The 20,142-nt window shown below is 40.9% G+C and overlaps 1 protein-coding gene across 17 annotated transcripts in view; it reads left to right on the forward strand.

Annotated features, from left to right (window-relative positions):
• aopep (aminopeptidase O (putative)) overlaps positions 1-20,142 on the forward strand; it is a 356,223-nt gene that overhangs the window by 115,203 nt on the left and 220,878 nt on the right. For all 17 annotated transcript variants that reach the window (XR_010974905.1, XR_010974900.1, XR_010974901.1 and 14 more), the window contains 2 exons: positions 3,731-3,920; positions 18,596-18,702. Coding sequence is in view for 9 of the 17 variants with exons in the window: in XM_068030074.1 (XP_067886175.1) it covers positions 3,731-3,920; positions 18,596-18,702 (297 nt within the window). In the remaining 8 variants the exon portion in view is untranslated. The remainder of the gene's footprint in view (positions 1-3,730; positions 3,921-18,595; positions 18,703-20,142) is intronic.

A 20,142-nucleotide genomic window follows, 5' to 3' on the forward strand; every position in this document is an offset into this window, starting at 1 on the left:
TATTCCCATATTCCTACCACATCCCCACCTTCTCTATATTCCTCTACCGCCTACCTATACTAGGGGCAATTTATAATGGCCAATTTACCTATCAACCTGCAAGTCTTTGGCTGTGGGAGGAAACCGGAGCACCTGGCGAAAACCCACGCGGTTCACAGGGAGAACTTGCAAACTCCGCACAGGCGGTACCCAGAATTGAACCCGGGTCACTGGAGCTGTGAGGCTGCGGTGCTAACCACTGCCCCACTGTGCCAGAATGGCAAAGTAAACTGGAATACTCAGTACACAGATGCCTTAAAATTCATCATTCAATACCGAACAGAGACTAAGTGCTTTTATTTTCTTGAAAATTTAAATATATATAATATATATCTATTAATTTATTGAAAATTCGACTACCGTCAATTACGACATAATGAACTGAAAATCCCCATTCTTTCAGTTTACAGTAGTTTTTTGACAATATATTAGCCAATTCCAATGTTGATTCTAATCCCAATTAGCAATGTAATAATCCATATACTGTATCTAGTTTTGCTAATGATATGAAGCTAGGTGGGAAAGTATGCTCTGAGGAGGATGTAATGAGGCTGCAAAGGGATATAGACATGTTAATTGGGCAAGGTGACCGATAATGTGGGGAAGTGTGAAATTGTCCACTTTGTCAGGAAGAATTGAAAAGCAGAATACTTATGATCAGGTGTGAGGGGTCGAAAGGCTCCCCTCTTATCCTTCTCCTTGTTTGACTGCAACAGGGTTTATTTCTTTTAAACAGTGAATGTGCATACCAATTCAATGAGTGTTTAACCCTTTATGTGCTATGATCGTAAAAGCACCAATCGGAAATGTTTACTTGAGTTTAAACAAGAACGAGGTTAGTTTATTGTACTTAAAATCAAAACCCAATCTAAGTAAAATAATTAACTATGCTCCAACTTTTTCTCACATGTGCACGCACACGCACACACACAAGAATCACATATACACAAATAGGTTACAAAGTGATAAAAAATAGTTTGGTTGGATTAGAGTCCAGAACAAATAAAAATAATATACAGTCTGCGAAGTGTGGTAATTCAGTTGTCTTCCAGCTGAATTCATGACCCTGAAGTTCCTGGCTGGTAGAAGTGGCCCCCTTGGTTCAGAGTTTACTTGGAGACAGTGATGGAGGTGGCTTTCTCCCCGGAGTCTCTGTTTGCAGCAATAATAGACTTGGATGTTCTGCAGTCTGCAGACAGGGTTCGAAGCTTGCAGTATTACCTGGAGAGAGAGAGACAGCCCCACTGGGGTCCTGCAGTGATTAGGTCTCAAAGCTTGTCTCATGTGTCCAAAAGAAACTCCAAGTTTTCAGAGAGATGGACAGACTGTCACATGATTATCTTAGTGTATTCTCTGTTGCACTTTGATGAGATTCAAGTCTAAGAGTTTCAATCTCTCTCAGGCCTTATTATTTCAATGATTACCCCCTGGAGGCTCATCTCCACTAAGGTTAATCTTCCAAGATGGCTTTGAATGTCTTGCTAATAAAAGCGTTATCAGGTAGTTCATTCAACTGTTCAAGCCATTGTTCTGGATGAGAGCTTATTTAGGCATATGTCTCCACTTCAATACCTTGGAATGTGAGGTATTTCAATGCAAATTATGGTGAGCATCTTAACTGGCAGCTTTTTAAAAGTTGAATGTAGGATTCCAGCTTTCCTTTTTAAAAGTTTAATTTAGGTTTCCAACCGATGAATTTAAAACCATCATTCTGCATAGCATGTTTTCATGACACTTGCCTTAGAAGGAGTGTGACCAAAGTTCACTAGATTGATTCCTGGGATGAGAGAGCTGTCCTTTGAGGAGTGATTGAGTAGAATGGTATTTAGAAGAATGAGAGGTGATCTCATTATCATGTCCAAAATTCAATAGAGGGTAGATGCTGAAAGGCTGTTTCTTATAGCTGGGGAGTCTAGAACTTGGGTTTATAGTTTCACAATAAGGAGTCAGCCATTTAGGACTGAGATGAGAAATTTCTTTGCTCAGAGGGTTGTGAATCTTTGGAATTCTCTACCTCAGAAGGCTGTGGATGCTCAATGCATGAGTATATTTAAGACTCAGATTGATAGATTTTTGGGCACTAAAGGAATCAAGGGTTGTGGGGATAGGGCAGGAAGTTGCTTTAGAAATTCAGCCATAATCTTATTGAATGGGGCAACAGGCTTGATGGGCTGTAGGGCCTACTCCTGCTCCTATTTCTTGTGTTCTTGTGTTTAGTTTTTTTGGATAAGGGAAACTTAGAAAAGATGAGTATTTCATGACAATTTGTACACGGATTTTGCATTATGACTATGTTTACTGCAGGAATCTTGCTAATTCTAGAATATGTACCTAATTTATCTGTTACTACATGATATATGTTACAATTTCTGCAAGGAATTGAAAGACTGTCTAATCAAAAAGGACATGCAGTCAGAATGGGTATTGCTAAATTGATTTTTCTACTTGAACCATTAGTTAATGATTAAACAAGCAACTGTAAAATGAAGTACTTTAACATAAATTATTTATGTATTTTTATATGCCATGTCTTTAACATCCTCCTTTCTTTAAATAATGATTTCATTGTGGAGTTCAGATTAAAACTATTCCAACTGAAGTGCCTGCTGTTCCATTTCCAAAGAGGATGATCCTCATTGACCCAGATTCTTCCCACATCTTTAGTATAGTCTCCAGCAATTTTTCTTGTATTTAAAACAAAACTCAATGGATATTGTTTTCAAATGACCAAGAATGTTCCTGATTGTTAACTTTCTTTATAGAATACTTCACATTTTGAAGTATTATGTGCAACTAGAATTTCTGTACATCACTGAAATAATTGTACTCAGAAAAAGAGATGTGTTATAATCTTCATTCTAGTTAATTTCCTTGTATTGTCAGAGAATACACTGTAATCTGTCTGGATTTTTAATTCCATTAGACTCTTCAGACTGCATTTCCTAGCATCCATTGCGAAGGCTCAAACTGAACAAAGGAGAGCTTGTTAAAGTTATGTTATGTTGAGATGCCCAAATAGTGTGTATATACCTTAGGGGAAAAAATGGCACATTACTTTAATTCTGTTTTAAATTGAAAGCTATCTTAAAATCATCACGCTGTCTGTCTACACTATAGTGAAGTCTGCTTTGCATCCTGAAAGTTATTGTGCAAATGCAAGACTATTCCCAGAACGTGTATGAATTCTGTGATCCATTGAGAGGAGATGTAATGCAGTCGGTTGTGTGATTTACTATTATTATGAATCTACTGTTAGCAAAACTAACTGATGAGTATATAGCTTCCTATTAATAGATACATAAAAACAAATCTAATTCTAATTTTCTACTTTGAAGTGACTGCTGAGTAGGATATTGGTTGATACAAGGTGTCCCATAAATCATCGTGAGGCGGTTTCAGTGCATGATTCTGCATCAAATGATAGGCAGGGGTGCATTTCAGTTGATAAGGACAGGCCTACCTTTTATATATTGGTTAAAAAAAATTAAAAGCATTAATCCTTTCTCAGTCAATTCAGTTAATTGCTGATTTATTAAAGAGCTATCTTGAGGTGCACCTTTACTTGATGCAGCCCCTGAATGATGAGTGACTGTTTTTCATAGGAAACACTAGTACATTTTATATATAAGGAAGGAATATTAAAGATCATGTAACAGGTTGTTAATAGCTGTTTTTTTGTTTCTTTAATAAGCCCACACATCATCTTCCTATCGCAGTCCATATTGTCTGGAAAAAACCATCTCTGTGGTGTGCGACTGTGCCATGAAATAGCTCATGCTTGGTTTGGACTGGCTATTGGTGCTCGTGATTGGACTGAAGAGTGGATAAGTGAAGGCTTTGCTACTTATTTGGAGGATGTGATTTGGGCAAATGCACAAAAGGTACATTTTTATTTTGCCTTGTGTTTTGGGATACTAGTATGCAGTGCTTAATGTGTTTGTTTGAAATTGAGCTTGCTGCTGTTCTGGTGGTAAGAAATTTATTTAAAAATAATTAGTTCTTTACTGTAGCAGTGCAGATAGGAATTTCAGGCAAATATATTGCAGCCAATAATCACCCCTTTGACCTTGTTTCTAGCATTATTTGGACCTGATGTTGACAAAGTGCTTCATGCCAAGTGTGGGTCCCAACTCTGCATTGTCAGTCCGGTAGCATAACCACTTGTTTACGGTTTGAGTGGTTGTGTGTTTTCGTGTGTGAGAGATTGCGAACAAAAACAAGAAATAAAATTAGGAATAATATTAGCCTCGAAGTTGAGGGTGTCCTTCAGATTTATTTTCCCCTACTCCTAACATGTTCTTGCAGGCAGTGATGTCCAAGATGGCCTCTTCCAAGGGTGTCAGGAGGTTGTATTTTCTGAACCTTTTTTTCAGTTTGGGTCTATTCTATTGTATGTTTATGTCCTTGCAATTCAAAATATATTTGTTAACCAGTAGAATCTTCAGCCAATTTACTTTTGTGGTCGCAGGCTTGAAACGCACCATGGTCCAGGTCACGTTATAATGCACATCATATGTTGGGTGCTTAAGAAGCCTTAAACCTCAACATCCCATTGTGTGGAAAACTGGAGCCTGATGCACAGCAATTGACCCCATAGGGGAAAGGTGTCCTCCATGTGCTTTATGATAATTCACAAAGGGTGCAAGATTTTATTAAACGTCAAGCAAAGGAAATCTTCTCCCAATCTACTCGTGCAGTTTTTAGTGCAAATTCTGATTTCTTCATTTTTAAAAATTTTCATCAAAAATAAAGGATAATTTTCCAACTTTGTGCTGCCAGCAGGAAGCCTCACCTGCTGGGAGAACTAATCAAAATTCAGGCTTAAACTGCACGCAGTGCAGTACTGAGGGAGTGCTGCACTGTCAGAGATGCCGTTTTTCAGATAGGATGCTAAGCCAAGGCCTGTCTGCTTTCTAAGGTGGATGTAAAGGATGCCATGGCACGATATCGAAGAAGAGCAGGGAAGTTATCCCTGATGTCTTGGCCAATATTTATCCTTCAATCAACATCACGAAAACAGATTATCTAGTCATTATCACATTGCTGTTTGTGGGAGCTTACTGTGCGTAAAATTGGCTGCCACGTTTCCTGCATTACAACAGTGGCTACACTTCAAAGGTACTTTGTTAACTGTAAAGTGCTTTGGAACATCCTGAGGTCATGAAAGACATTTATATATGCAAGTCTTTCTTCTTTCCTATGGTTTTCTGATCAATTTTTTAAGGTTGACTGAGTTGGTACTATCTTGCCTCTGACCTATAGCATTGTGGGACTTGACCACAGAATCTAGACTGACACTTCAATGCAGTACTGAGCTAGTGCTGCATTGTCAAAGGTGCCACCTTTTGGATAAACTATTAAATTGAGGCCCCTTGTGCTTATTCAGGTGAATATAAAAGGCTCTATATTGCTATTTGAAGAAATGCATTGACTAATCAGGGTGTAATAGACAACATTCCTCCACCAACCAAGAGGATCAAAAACAGATTAACTGGTCATTCATTCGATTTGCCATTTGTGGGGCCTTGCTGTGTGCAATTTGGGTGTTGTGTTTGCCTACATGAAAACAGTGATTATACTGCAAAAATTATTAATTGGCTGGAAAGTGCTTTGGGACTTCTGAGGATGTGAAAAACACTATATAAATGCGCGCTCATTATCCATACAAGACAGTGGACAGAGAATTAAAGAGGAAGGAAACTGAATTTTGAGAATTTTCCAGAAAATTATCCTCTTATTGTACTTATGCATCTTAGAATCATAGACTGATACAGCACAGAAGAAGGACATTTGTCCCGTTGTACATTGCTGGCTCTTTGAAAGAACTATCCAGTTAGTCCCACTCCACTGTCCTTTCCCCATAGCCCCATTTTTGCTTTTTTATTAAACCACCTCTGTTAGGACCATAAGTCAGGGACTTGTAAGATCATGACATCTGTGGGATTTGCTTGAAACAGCAAAATAAAATGCTCGAAGATTTGGAGTTTACATTTTCTTTGGGGAAAAAATTCTAATGTTTACTAAATAAAAATAGGACTTTTTAAGAATAATAAAAGCAAAATACTGCAGATGCTGGAAATCTGAAATTAAAACAAGAAATGCTGGAAATACTCAGCAGGTCTGGCAACATCTGTGGAGAGAGAAGCAGAGTTAACATTCCAGGTCTGTGACTCTTCATCAGGACTGGCAAATGTTAGAAATGTAATAGGTTTTAAAGAAATAAAGCAGGGGTGGGGCAAGAAGTAACAAAAGGCAACGTGTTGATAGGACAGAGGGTCACAGAGAATAACTGACCAGAAGGTCATGGAGCAAAGGCAAATGGTATGTTAATGGTGTGCTGAAAGACAAAGCGTTAGTGCAGAGAGGGTGTTAATTGACAGAAAAATGAACAGCACTGGCCCAAAGCACAAACATGAAAAAAAAACAGTGGGTAGGCATATGGTAAAAAAATGAATGATGAAACAAGCTAAAACAAAATAAAAAATAATAAAAATAAAATAAAATAACCAAAAATAGAAAGATGGGCCCCGTCATGCTCTGAAATTATTGAATTCAATGTTCAGTCCGGCAGGCTGTAGCGTGCCTAATCGGTAAATGAGATGCTGTTCCTCAAGCTTGCATTGATGTTCACTGGAACACTGCAGTTAGCCCAGGACAGATATGAGGGCATGAGTGCAGGGGGCAGTGTTGAAATGGCAAGTAACCAGAAGCTTGGAGTCATGCTTTCGGACTTCTCTCTACATCTCCATCCCCCAGGACGGTTTGAGGGCTCTCCGCTTCTTCCTTGAACAGAAGCCCAACCAGTGTCCCCATCCACCACCACCACCCTCTGCCTGGCTGAATTTGTTCTCACATTGAACAACTTCTCCTTCAACTCTGCTCACTTCCTTCAAGTTCAAGGTGTTGCTATGGGTACCCGCATGGGTCCTAGTTATGTCTGTCTTTTTGTGGGATATGTCGAACATTCCTTGTATCAGTCCTACTCAGGCCCCCCACCCCCAACTCTTTTTTGGGTACATTGATGACTGTATCAGTGCCGTTTCCTGCTTCCATTCTGAACTGGAAAACTTTATTAACTTTGCTTCCAATTTCCTCCCTTCTCTCAGCTTTACATGGTCTATCTACGACATTTCCCTTTTTGTCTTCCTCGACTTCACTGTCTCATCTCTGGGGATAGGCTGTCTACTAATATTCGTTATAAACCCACCGACTCCCACAGCCACCTTGACTACACTTCTTCACACCCTGCCTCCTGTAAGGACTCCATTCTATTCTCCCAGTTTCTCTGTCTTGGACGCATCTGCTCTATGATGATGCAACCTTCCACGACAACGCTTCTGATATGTCTTCCTTTTTCCTCAACCGAGGATTACCCCCCCCCCCCCCCCCCCAAAACTATGGTTGACAGGGCCCTCAACCGTGTGCGGCCCATTTCCCACACTTCTATCCTCACCCCTTCCCCTCCCTTCCAGAACCGCGACAGGGTTCCCCTTGTCTTCACTTTCCACCCCACCAGCCTCCACATCCAAAGGATTATCCTCCACCATTTCCGCTACGTCCAGCATGATGCCACTACTAAATGCATCTTCCCCTCCTTTCCCCTGTCAGCATTCTGAAGGGATTGTTCCCTCCGTGACACCCTGGTCCACTCCTCCATTACCCCCAAGACCTCGTCCTCTTCTCAAGGCACCTTCCCATGCAATCGCAGGAGGTGTAATACCTAACCTTTTACCTCCTCTCTCCTCACTATCCAAGGTCCCAAACACTCCTTTCAGGTGAAGCAGTGATTTATTTGTACTTCTTTCAATTTAGTATACTGTATTCGCTACTCACAATGTGGTTTCCTCTACATTGGGGAGACCAAATGCAGATTGGGCGACGACTTTGTGGAACACCTCCGCTCAGTCCAAAAGCATGACTCTGTGCTTCTGGTTACTTGCCATTTCAACCCCCCCGCCCCCCCCCCTGCTCTCATGCCCTCATATCTGTCCTGGGCTTGCTGCAGTGTTCCAGTGAACATCAACGCAAGCTTGAGGAACAACATCTCATTAGGCACGCCGGACTGAACATTGAGTTCAATAATTTGAGTGCAAGATGGGGCCCCCCTTATTTTTAGTTATTTTTTAAATGTTTTTTTATTTGTTTAATTTGTTTGTTTGTTTCATCATTCATTTTTTTTGTACCATGTGCCTACCCACTATTTTTTTCATCTTTGTGCTTTGTGCTTCTGTCAATTAACACCCTCTCTGCACTAACGCTTTGTCTTTCAGCACACCATTAACATACCATTTGCCTTTGCTCCATGACCTTCTGGTCAGTTATTCTCTGTGACCCTCTGTCCTATCAACACGTTGCCTTTTGTTACTTCTTGCCCCACACCACAAAAGCTATCTTAGAAAAAGATAAGTTATATTTTGTAAAATGAATGTCAAAGGAGGAACAGGGAACATAAGTCATTACTAAATGAATTATTGGTGGAATCATATTGTAGTTGGCAAGAAATGTGCTATTTTCAACATGCTGCTCTGACTGCTGCTCACATTATCCTCATATATTTGTCACTTCTGATTTAGCAACATTTAATCATGAAACCTGTTAGTTTGATCAAATCCATTGCAACATTTTTTCCGCAAGTACTATTTAATTTTGTAAGATAACTGAAATGTGCAAGTTATTTATGTGTCTTTGTTGCATAGGAATATGCAGATCTGGAAAAGATCATTGCAATCCTTTGGGAGCATAGCACGTGCTATCTCTGATAGCCCTCAATTAGTAGTTTCTCCAAACAACAATCAGGTTTCCTCTTGAATATGCCAACACGATCCACTTCTGCTGTCTTTCTGACTAATCCATTCCAAGCATTCACCACTATCTGTGTGTAGTAGTTAAATTTAAATTATGTTCACCTTCCCAACTCTGAGCTTGATTCTGCCTCTTGGTTGCAGAGTTTGTAGTTATGTTGAGCAATTTATTAGCGTTTGGTTTATCTTTGACCTTTGAGATCTTCCATGAGCTGTCTTTTCTCCAGTGTACACATTCCCATCTTTCCTAATCTCTCTTCTTGTAGTTGATGTGCCTAATCCCTTGTAACATTTTAGCTACCCTCTTCTGTACCCTCTGCAAAGCTAGAAGATTTGGAGTTTACATTTTCTTTGAAGAAATATCTAATGTTTGATTATGGCTGCTTTTAGTACAGTGACCAGAATTGTGCACTGTATTTCAGGTGTTGCTGAGGCAGTGCTCTACTCACTATTGTTCTCTGGCGCTAGTGTTTGAGTCTTCTTGCGATGTAACCCGTACACTTGATTGCTGTCTCACATTGACTAATAGTTTCAACAAGCTATCCACCAGTATCCTAGATCCTTTACTTTTTGTTATGTCATTTGCTACTATACATCTTAGATGGCTTATTGCCCTTCTCAGACTCATCACCATTTCTCACATTAAGTTCTGTATTTGGTCCACATGGTCCTTGATATTTGCAGCTCTCCCTCCAGGATTATATCTTCAGTAAGCTCAGGTGGCTTGATTTTTGCCCCACTTTATAAACCATTTTGCAAAATGTAAAAAATAATAGCCCTCGCACTGACTACTGAGCCATCTCACTGCATACCTACCCACACTGATGCAGCTCCACCTACACTTATCCTTGCTGCCTCTGATTGTTTCAGATCTACTCCCTTTGTATCTTGTGACTTTGTGTTTGAACCTCCTTTGCTGCATTGTTAAAAAAATATATATAAATGACTATTTCTGCTGAGATCCCATTATTCAATATGTTGATATTCACCACAAAGTTGTCCAGTAGGTTTGGCAGAGGTGACCACCCTCTAACAAATCTATGCTGACTTGCTTCGAGTTAGGGACTCGTAAAATATTTTTTTTACTGAATTCTGCCGATAAATTTACAATTCCTTTTTGGGTCATGAATCTGTACAAACAAACTTTTTGTTGAATTTCTCATCGAAAATCAACATCATGAGGGTGGCTATTGACCCAAAATTCAGCTGGACCAGTTATATAAATGCTGGATTTACCAGAACAGGCCAAAGGCTGGTTATTCTGTGACATATGTTTAACTCCTAGCTCCCCCAAAGCCTCTCCATCACCTACAAGGTTAAAGAAAGGTGTGTGATGGAATACTTTCCACTTACCTGGTTGGGTGCAGCTACAACAACACTGGAGATGCTCAGTACTATCCAGGACAAAGCAGTCCATTGATCAACAGCCCACCCCCACCTTAAATGTCCACTCCCTTCACCGCTGGCACATTGTAGCTGAAGTGTGTACTATCCACAGGATCTACTGCAGCAACTCGTCAAGGTTTTTTCCCAAACCTGTGATCGCTCCCACCTAGAAGGACAAAGGCACTAAATGCATGGGAACACCACTGCCTCCAATTTCTCCTCCAAATTGCACGCCATTCCTACTTGGACATAGTGCAATTCCATCATTATTGCTGGGTCAAAATTCTAGAACTCCCTACCTAACAGCCTTTTAGGACCACATTCACTACAGGTAACTAAGGATGGACAATAAATGCTGACCTTGCTCGTGACACCTATATCCTGAGAATGAATTAAAAATTCCTTGGATTGGGTTCTGGGGTTAGGAATTCTGAAATAATACATTTATAATTTTTTAACCAATAGTGAAAATTGGAAATCTTGCCCCTTACTGCTTTCAACCTGTCTGTTACTATCTTATACTCAACATTCTTAATATTTCCACGTTACTCTCTGGAAACTCACCTCTTGTAGAGATCAGAGTTGAAGGCTACATTGTTTCAAATGGTTAAAAAGCAAAAAAACACACGCAAGTAATGTATGTTAATATGCAACAATCAGAAGATGACAGGGCATCAGAATTACACAGCATGTTGGAAACAATGATTCAAGATTGTTGCAGTTATAGAGTTATACAGCACAGAAACAGGCCCTTCGGCCCATCGTGTCCGTGCCGGCCATGAATCGTCACCTATCTATTCTAATCCCATTTTCCAGCACTTGGCCCATAGCCTTGTATGCTATGGCGTTTCAAGTGCTCGTCTAGCTGATTAATTAATAAGTAGAGGAATAACTAAACCGGAGGGAGGAGATTACTGTATTTGCATTTAATACTTATAGTAGAAATCTAGCACTAGGGGCCATATAGTTAATTGTAACTTAATTTAGTAAGGATTTAACAAGTACTTAATTATTTATTTTAAATTAATTTATTAATTAGTGCTAGAAATGTCAGTTAGAGGGGTAAAGTGCTTCACTGCGAGATGTGGGAGGTCTGTGACGCTTCCAGCGTTCCGGACGACTACATCTGCAGGAAGTGTACCCAGTTGCAGCTCCTCACAGACCGCATGGATCGGTTGCAGCAGCAACTGGATGCACTTAGGAGCATGCAGTTGGCAGAAAGCGTCATAGACAGGAGTTTTAGAGAAGTGGTTACACCCAAGGTGCAGGCCGACAGATGGGTGACCGCTAGAAGGGGCAGGCAGTCAGTGCAGGAATCCCCTGTGGCTATCCCCCTTTCTAACAAGTATACCGTTTTGGATACTGTTGGGGGGGATGGCCTATCAGGGGAAAACAACAGCAGCCAGAGCAGTGGCACCACAGCTGGCTCTGTTGTTCAGCACGGAGGGGCAAAGCGCAGAAGAGCAATAGTTATAGGGGACTCTATAGTCAGGGGCACAGATAGACGCTTCTGTGGACGTGAAAGAGACTCCAGGATGGTATGTTGCCTCCCTGGTGCCAGGGTCAAGGATGCCTCTGAACGGACAGAGGGCATTCTGAAGGGGGAGGGTGAACAGCCAGAAGTTGTGGTGCACATCGGTACCAACGACATAGGCAGGAAGAGTTACGAGATCTGCAGGGGGAGTTCAGGGAGTTAGGTAGAAAGTTAAAAGACAGCACCGCTGGGTTGTAATCTCGGGATTACTCCCTGTGCCACGTGCCAGTGAGGCTAGAAATAGGAAGATAGTGCAGCTAAACACGTGGCTGAACAGCCGGTGTAGGAGGGAGGGTTTCAGATATCTGGACCATTGGGATCTCTTCCGGGACAGGTGGGCCCTGTACAAGAAGGATGGGTTGCATCTGAACTGGAGGGGCACAAATATCCTGGCTGCGAGGTTTGCTAGTGTCACTCGGGAGGGTTTAAACTAGTGTGGCAGGGGGGTGGGAACCAGAGCAGTAGGACAGCAAGTGAAATAAATGAGGGGGAACTAGTAAGTAAGGCCGGTAAGACTGAGAGGAAAAGCAGGCAAGGAGATGTTGCTAAGCACAGCGGGACTGGTGGTCTGAAGTGCATTTGTTTCAATGCAAGAAGTATAACAGATAAGGCCGATGAACTTAGAGCTTGGATTAGTACTTGGAACTATGATGCTGTTGCTATTACAGAGACTTGGTTGAGGGAATGACAGGATTGGCAGCTAAATGTTCCCGGATTTAGAAGCTTCAGGCGGGATAGAGGGGAATGTAAAAGGGGTGGGTGAATTGCATTACTGGTTAAGGAGAATATCACAGCTGTACTGCGGGAGGACACCTCGGAGGGGTCGTGCAACGAGGCAATATGGGTGGAGCTCAGGAATAGGAAGGGTGCAGTCATGATGTTGGGGGTTTACTACAGGCCTCGCAACAGCCAGCGGGAGGTAGAGGAGCAGATATGTAGACAGATTTTGGAAAGATGTAAAAGCAACAGGGTTGTAGTGGTGGGTGATTTTAACTTCCCCTATATTGACTGGGACTCACTTAGTGCTAGGGGCTTGGATGGGGCAGAATTTGTAAAGAGCATCCAGGAGAGCTTCTTGAAACAATATGTAGATAGTCCAACTAGGGATGGGGCCGTACTGGACGTGGTATTGGGGAATGAGCTTGGCCAGGTGGTCGAAGTTTCAGTGGGGGAGCATTTCAGGAACAGTCACCATAATTCCGTAAGTTTTAAGGTACTTGTGGATAAGGATAAGAGTAGTCCTCGGGTGAAGGTGCTAAATTGGGGGAAGGCTAATTATAACAATATTAGGCAGAAACTGAAGAATTTAGATTGAGGGCGGCTGTTTGAGGGTAAATCAACATCTGACATGTGGGAGTCTTCCAAATGTCAGCTGATTAGAATCCAGGACCGGCATGTTCCTGTGAGGAAGAAGGATAAGTTTGGCAAGTTTTGGGAACCTTGGATAATGAGGGATATTGTGAGCCTAGTCAAAAAGAAAAAGGAAGCATTCGTAAGGGCTGGAAGGCTGGGAACAGACAAAGCCCTTGAGGAATATAAAGAAATTAGGAAGGAACTTGAGCAAGAAGTCAGGAGGGCTAAAAGGGGTCATGAAAAGTCATTGGCATACAGGATTAAGGAGAATCCCAAGGCTTTTTATACATATATAAAGAGCAAGAGGGTGACCAGGGAAAGGGTTGGCCCACTCGAGGACAGTGGAGGGAATCTGTGTGGAGCCAGAGGAAATGGGCAAGGTACCAAATGAGTATTTTGCATCAGTATTCACCAAAGAGAAGGACTTGGTGGATGATGAGTCTAGGGAAGGGAGTGTAGATAGTCTGGGTCATGTCGTTATCAAAAAGGAGGAGGTGTTGGACGTCTTGCAAAACATTAAGGCAGATAAGTCCGCAGGGCCTGATGGGATCTACCCCAGAATACTAAGGGAGGCAAGGGACGAAATTGCTGGGGCCGTGACAGAAATCTTCGTATCCTTATTGGCTACAGGTGAGGTCCCAGAGGACTGGAGAATAGCTAATGTTGTTCCTTTGTTTAAGAAGGGTAGCGAGGATATCCAGGAAATTATAGGCCGGTGAGCCTTACGTCAGTGGTCGGGAAATGATTAGAGAGGATTCTTTGGGACAGGATTTACTCCCATTTGGAAACAAATGAACTTATTAGCGAGAGGCAACAATTCACTACCTGAAGGAATGAGACTATACTTTGAATCATTCGCTTTGTGTCAAACAGGTTCATTGGTAGTCATTAACATTTATCACAGTGTTAAAAGGGTACTTATGCCATTAATAACTAGGCTTAACTTTCTGTGATGAGCTTGATGGACAGTTGGTGTACAAGTGCAACAACTTCATGACACACGTGAGAAAGTTGAGGGTGAACTGCCAGTTTTGCGAAGCCTGCAGCAGAGAGGTGCAAACTTCCAGCAACCTGTGGCAATTTGTAATTCACGAATAATTATTCTGTGCCACAAGTTGATGGCCAGTTTGCATGGTAATTATGGTAAGCATCGTTCATACACTTTTTTTTCAACAAATTTTGGCCCAATTGTTGGAAGCATAATTTCATTATGAACCTCTCAGCTTATTGATGGTAAACTGAAGTCATCCGCAGTAATTATCTATGATCCTACACACAGTCCCCTTATTTGAGTGTAAAATTCCAGATTCATTTGTTCGTTCTTGCCTACAACAGATGATAGATTTTGTCTGTTAATGTTGCTTGCCTTGATTCACAATATTTTGCCTTCACCCTTAATTCATATTTCTTTATCCTTATTATCATGTCCTCCTTTACATTAAAAGGCATGTTCTTGTTTATCTTGTCTATCCCTGCAAAACAATTACATCTCCAAAGTTTCATCCCCTTCCATTTCACCATTAGCCAATTCTCCAGGATACCAATAATGTTTTTTCATCACAGTGTAAACCTTTAGATCTCAATGTTTTAAAATGAATAGTGTAGGAGTTTCTGTATGGGACTTTGGCATAGCTATTACTCCGTTGCCTAGCTTAGCCTATTTTTGTTCATTCTCTTATTTCCCTGTGAGGATATACACTTATATTCCACTTTCCCTTTAAGCTAGTAAGATAATTATTATTCAAACTTGGTCTGACTCATGATTTACCATTTATAAATATTTGAGCTCAAACTAGCAGTATGATTGGTATGTACAGAACACATTTCATAGATTCCATAAAACTAATGTTCACAATATTATTTCTGGCACTTAAATAATTTTGTTGTTGGTCATGACACTTAAGTACCAAACTGAATAAATGCTGTACTTGCACCTATTATGAGCTCAGGGCATCCTAGAATGCTTTACTACAAAACAACTTGTACCTGTGTAGCACCGTTTAATGTAATAAAACTTTTCTAGGTGCTTCACAGAAGCATTATCAAACAAAATTGGACTCCAAGACACACACACAGATATTAGGGAAGATGACCACAAGCTTGCTCAATGAGGTAGGTTTCAAGGAGCGTCATAAAGGAAGAAGGAGAGGTTTTCATAAAATCATAAGATCATAAGAAGTAGGAGCAGGAGTAGGCCGTCCGGCCCCTCGAGCCTGCTCCGCCATTCAATAAGATCATGGCTGATCTTTTCGTGGACTCAGATCCACTTACCCATGCTCTCACCGTATCCCTTAATTCCTTTATTATTCAAAAAGATATCTACCTTAGCTTTAAACACGTTTACTGAAGAAGCGTCAACTACTTCACTGGGCAAGGAATTCCATAGATTAACAACCCTCTGGGTGAAGAAGTTCCTTCTTAATTCAGTCCTAAATCTGCTCCCTCTAATCTTGAGGCTATGCCCTCTTGTCCTAGCTTCACCTGCCAGTGGAAACATACTTTCCACTTGTATCTTATCTATTCCCTTCATGATTTTATATGTTTCTATAAGATTCCCCCCTCATTCTTCTGAATACCAATGAATATAATCCCAATCTACTCAGTCTCTCCTCATAAGCCAACCCCCTCAACTCCGGAATCAACCTAGTGAACCTCCTCTGCACCCCCTCCAGTGCCAGTACATCCTTTCTCAAGTAAGGAGACCAAAACTGCACACAGTACTCCAGGTGCGGCCTCACCAGTACCTTATACAGCTGCAACATAACCTCTCTGTTTTTAAACTCAATCCCTTTAGCAATGAAGGACAAAATTCCATTTGCCTTCCTAATTACTTGCTGTACCTGCAGACCAACCTTCTGCGATTCATGCACAAGGACACCCAGGTCCCTCTGCATAGCAGCATGCTGCAACTTTTTACCATTCAAGTAATAATCCTTTTTACTGTTACTCCTACCGAAATGAATGACTTCACATTTATTAACATTGTATTCCATCTGCCAGTCCTTTGCCCACTCACTCAATGTATCTATGTTCCTCTGCAAAGTTTCACAGTCATCTGCACACTTTGCTCTGTCACTCATCTTAGTGTCATCTGCAAATTTTGACACCCTACAAGTGGTCCCCAACTCCAAATCATCTATATAAATTGTAAATAATTGCGGAAGGAATTCAAGAACTTAGGGCGTTGGCAGCTGAAGGCACGGCCACTAATGGTGGAGTGATTAAAATTGGGGATACTTGAGAAGCCAGAATTAGAAGAGTGTAGATATTTCAGAGAGTTGTGGGGCTGGAGTAGATTACAGAAATAGGAAGGGGCAAAGCCATGACAGGATTTGAAAACCAGGATGAGCATTTTAAAATCAAAGCATTGCTTAACTGGGAGCCAATGTAGGTCTGTCTTCCTTGATCCAAGTGGTGATATGCTCCAATTCACCCTAGGCTGCTTGCTCCAATCCAAATTACAGCCCGCTCCCATAGCCATCCCTTCCCATTATCTCCACGTATTCTATCTGTGCCAACCGTAGCTCTCCTTCCCACTGTCACCTTTATTTTTATCTGCACTTTTTGCGCCAGCTCCTACAGGTTCTGCCTACCTCATCCATCTCTGATTTGCTACATTTAGCTTCCATCTAATCCAGATGTGAGCAGGTGATTGCACAGCTTTGTGGGATTCTATCTTTTGAATTGCAGGCAGTAAAGACTCTCTGACATGTCCAGGTACAGGTCCTGAGTTACTGAATAAAATGCCTCCATTAGTGTTCCATCTGCATTGTTTGCCCCTCACAAACTCCTCTTTCTTATCTAAATGAATTAGCATTTTTGGAGCCCCAAAGCAATACCCATCCTCATCTCTTTATAAAATGCAACAGTCAATGCCAGCAGTTGCCAAGAATAATGAAGAAAAGTATTGGTGGGGAAAAAGAAACAAAAACAAAGTGCAAAAATGGAGAGCTACTCAGCAAAACCAGTGAATGCATGGAGCAAAATGGAACAAGCAACTGCAAAAAAATTTCAAACACCTGCACTTTACCCTACTTCAGGTGAGTTCCTGGGACTTCCACATCCTAGTTGTGATGACTGAAGCTCACACTCTGACAGGTTAAATTCAGTGGGCCAAACGTTTGTCTATTAAATTTTATTATTTAAAATTGGGCTGGATATGTTAGTATTGCAGCATCATTATTCACTGCCAAATTGCACCTTAGAAAATCAGGCCTGCGACGAATCGGCATGCCTGGTTTTATGGGAGGTCATAATTCCTTTATTCCAATGAAGGAATGTATGTGAGAGCCACACAAAGCCATTGAGAGCTATACAGAAAGGAGAGGAGATGGGGAGTAAGAGATTTAAAAATGAGTTGGAAATAGAATGAGAAAAATGCTCAAACATAAACAGAAAAGTATAGACACTACAGTGGGAATAGTTTGTGACATGCAGAGAGAGAAAGTGGAATATAAGCAAAGGACAGATGTCACACAAAGAATTGGTTGGCATCCTTCCATCTACGAAAGATGATGAACGGATGTCACACAAAGAATTAAAGGATGAGTAACCAGCAGAGAAACACAATTGCTTTGTGCCTTGCTGAGCTGGACAAAAACTACTATAATGTATAAAACCAATGATGTTTACTTTGATCATAGCCTGTTTGTGATCATCCAAACTACAAGCATTTTAATGCTAAGGGTTGAAATGTGGACTGGAATGACTAGCAGCTGGTGGCTGATATGTAAATACTCAGTAGTTTTGAAGAAATGTGTTTTATATATTTTGTTGGAACTACTTTTTCTAACAAATATATTTTCAAAGTAGAAGTTGCAATATTTGCAGAAATTGTCCTAACCTATTCACCTATGTGGGTGGAGTAGACGCAACACTGGTAGTGCATGTGGTGTAGATAGATAATTACATACCTGATGCACTTCAGATTCAAAGTGTTGGGTCAGGGCTGCCATTCGGAATTGGGTTTGGACTTCCAGCAGGAGTCAGGTTAAGGTTGGGTTCATAAGTTGGATGTTGTTGCATTCTGTGTTGCATTCAGTGCTGTGCTGAAAGTTTGAAATCTTGTCCTTCCTCCAGACAACTATCTCAACTCTAAAAGAGTAATGAATTCAATTTTCATATGTTTTGATACCTGAACAAATCTGCACAATTTTCTCTGGATTTTTCTTTTAACAAGGAATTAACGAGCAATTTTTAGGGGCACAAATTTCATAGGTATGTTTTGACATGAAAGAAAGTAGCAGTAAAGATGCAAGGAAAGTTGATTGTTTTCTGCCAATCATGCTTACCAGTTTAAGATTAGTGGAAGGAGGTAAATAAGGCCCAAAGCTTTCTGCATTTTTCCAAACGCTGTCTACTCAACTGCTTTAATATTGAGAAGAGTGATGAATGCTTCATTTCGTTTGTCTTTTGATGCTGAAATAATGTATTCTTCCACTCTGAACTTGAAAGTACATGTTCATTGATTATATTTTTCTAGCTCTCAGAGGAAGAAGCTAAAGAGCAACACCAACTAAAGTCCCTGTTGCGATGGCGAAGGCTCCGGGACGAAGTTCAGAACTCTGAAGAAGAGTTGCAAGTGCTCAGGTGAGCACAGCTACATTGCATGTCAGTAATGATGCCATATCATCAGACATTTTGTTGTCTTAGAAATTGATTTGAAACTGATAAAATAATAATGAAAAGCATACATTTGAATCAGACAGTTGGGGCTCCAGATATTTGAACTAAACTGGTTTAAGTATGCAGTCATAATTTAGGTGCCTATTGTGGGATGTGTAATTTTCAGTTTTAGGTTGAACAGTTTCCAGAAACTTGAAAAATAAATACATATTCCATTTATGTACATGTTCCAGGAGTACATGATATACCAGCTTGACTTGGCTTGGCCCAATTCCCTTTGGATCCCAATTTTAAAAATTCCTTGTGCTCCAAGTTTTAAGCCCTGTGGAAACTTGTACCACATTTTATCTATTTTTAGTTACATGTAGTTGCTAAAGTTTGTCACTTTTTTTGTTTGAGCTATTTTGTCTTTTTGCACGATAAGTCCATTTTTTATTTTCCCGCCGCTCCCCCCTCTTCCGCCCCCCCCCCCGCCCGTCCCGCCACTGTTTCTTGAAATGTTTAATTCTCTATAGAAATGTAGAGAATTCCAGCATAGAAGGAGGTCATTCAGACGATTATGTCCATGCCAGCTGTTTGCTAGAGCAATCCAAAACTAAGCCCACTGCTGCATGCTATCCCCACAGTCCTGCATCATCATCTTTTTCAATAAGTACCCATTTTTCCCCTTTTAAAAAAAAATCCAGTGGTCTCTGTCTCAACCACTCTTGTGGCAAAGCATTCCATGCTGCAGCACCTCTCTGCATTAAGAAATTTTTCCTAACCTCCTTTGTCACTCACTTGGTTCATCAACTTAAAATGGTCATTGTCAGCACTGACAGTACAGCCAAAGGAAATGGTCTTTCCTTACGTACTCTGCCAAGCCTGTCAGAATTTAAAAACCTCGATTAAATCTCCTCTTAGCCTCACTATTCCTGTGGAAATAGTCCCAAGTATCTCGAGTTTCTACTCATAACTATCGATTCTCATCCTTGCTATCATCCTAGTGAATCAATGTGATATGGTCTGTATGGCTTGAACGTCCTTTCTATAATGGGGCATTTAATGTTGCCTAACTATTGTACAAATTTATCGTCACCTCTTTGTTATTGTGTACTCTACCTGTCCCGATTTATGAAACTCCAAATTATTTTTTTAATGGCCTTGGTAGCTGCGCTCACTTTCAGGGAATTATGTATTTAAACCCATAGGTGTCTCTGTTCATCCACACCATTCAGCATCTTTCCATACCTGCATTCCTCGTTTTCCTCCCAAACTATTATTATCTCCATTATCCACATTTAATTGCATATGCCACCAGTATGGCCATTCTGTTAACCTACCTCTGTCTTCCTGAAGTCTTTGAGTCCTTTTCACTGTTTTCCAAACTTCTCCTTTTGTGTCAGCAACAGAGCACGAGATTGT

This window comes from Heterodontus francisci, chromosome 4 (genome assembly GCF_036365525.1).
Source record: "Heterodontus francisci isolate sHetFra1 chromosome 4, sHetFra1.hap1, whole genome shotgun sequence".
NCBI classification, from domain to species: Eukaryota; Metazoa; Chordata; class Chondrichthyes; order Heterodontiformes; family Heterodontidae; genus Heterodontus; species Heterodontus francisci.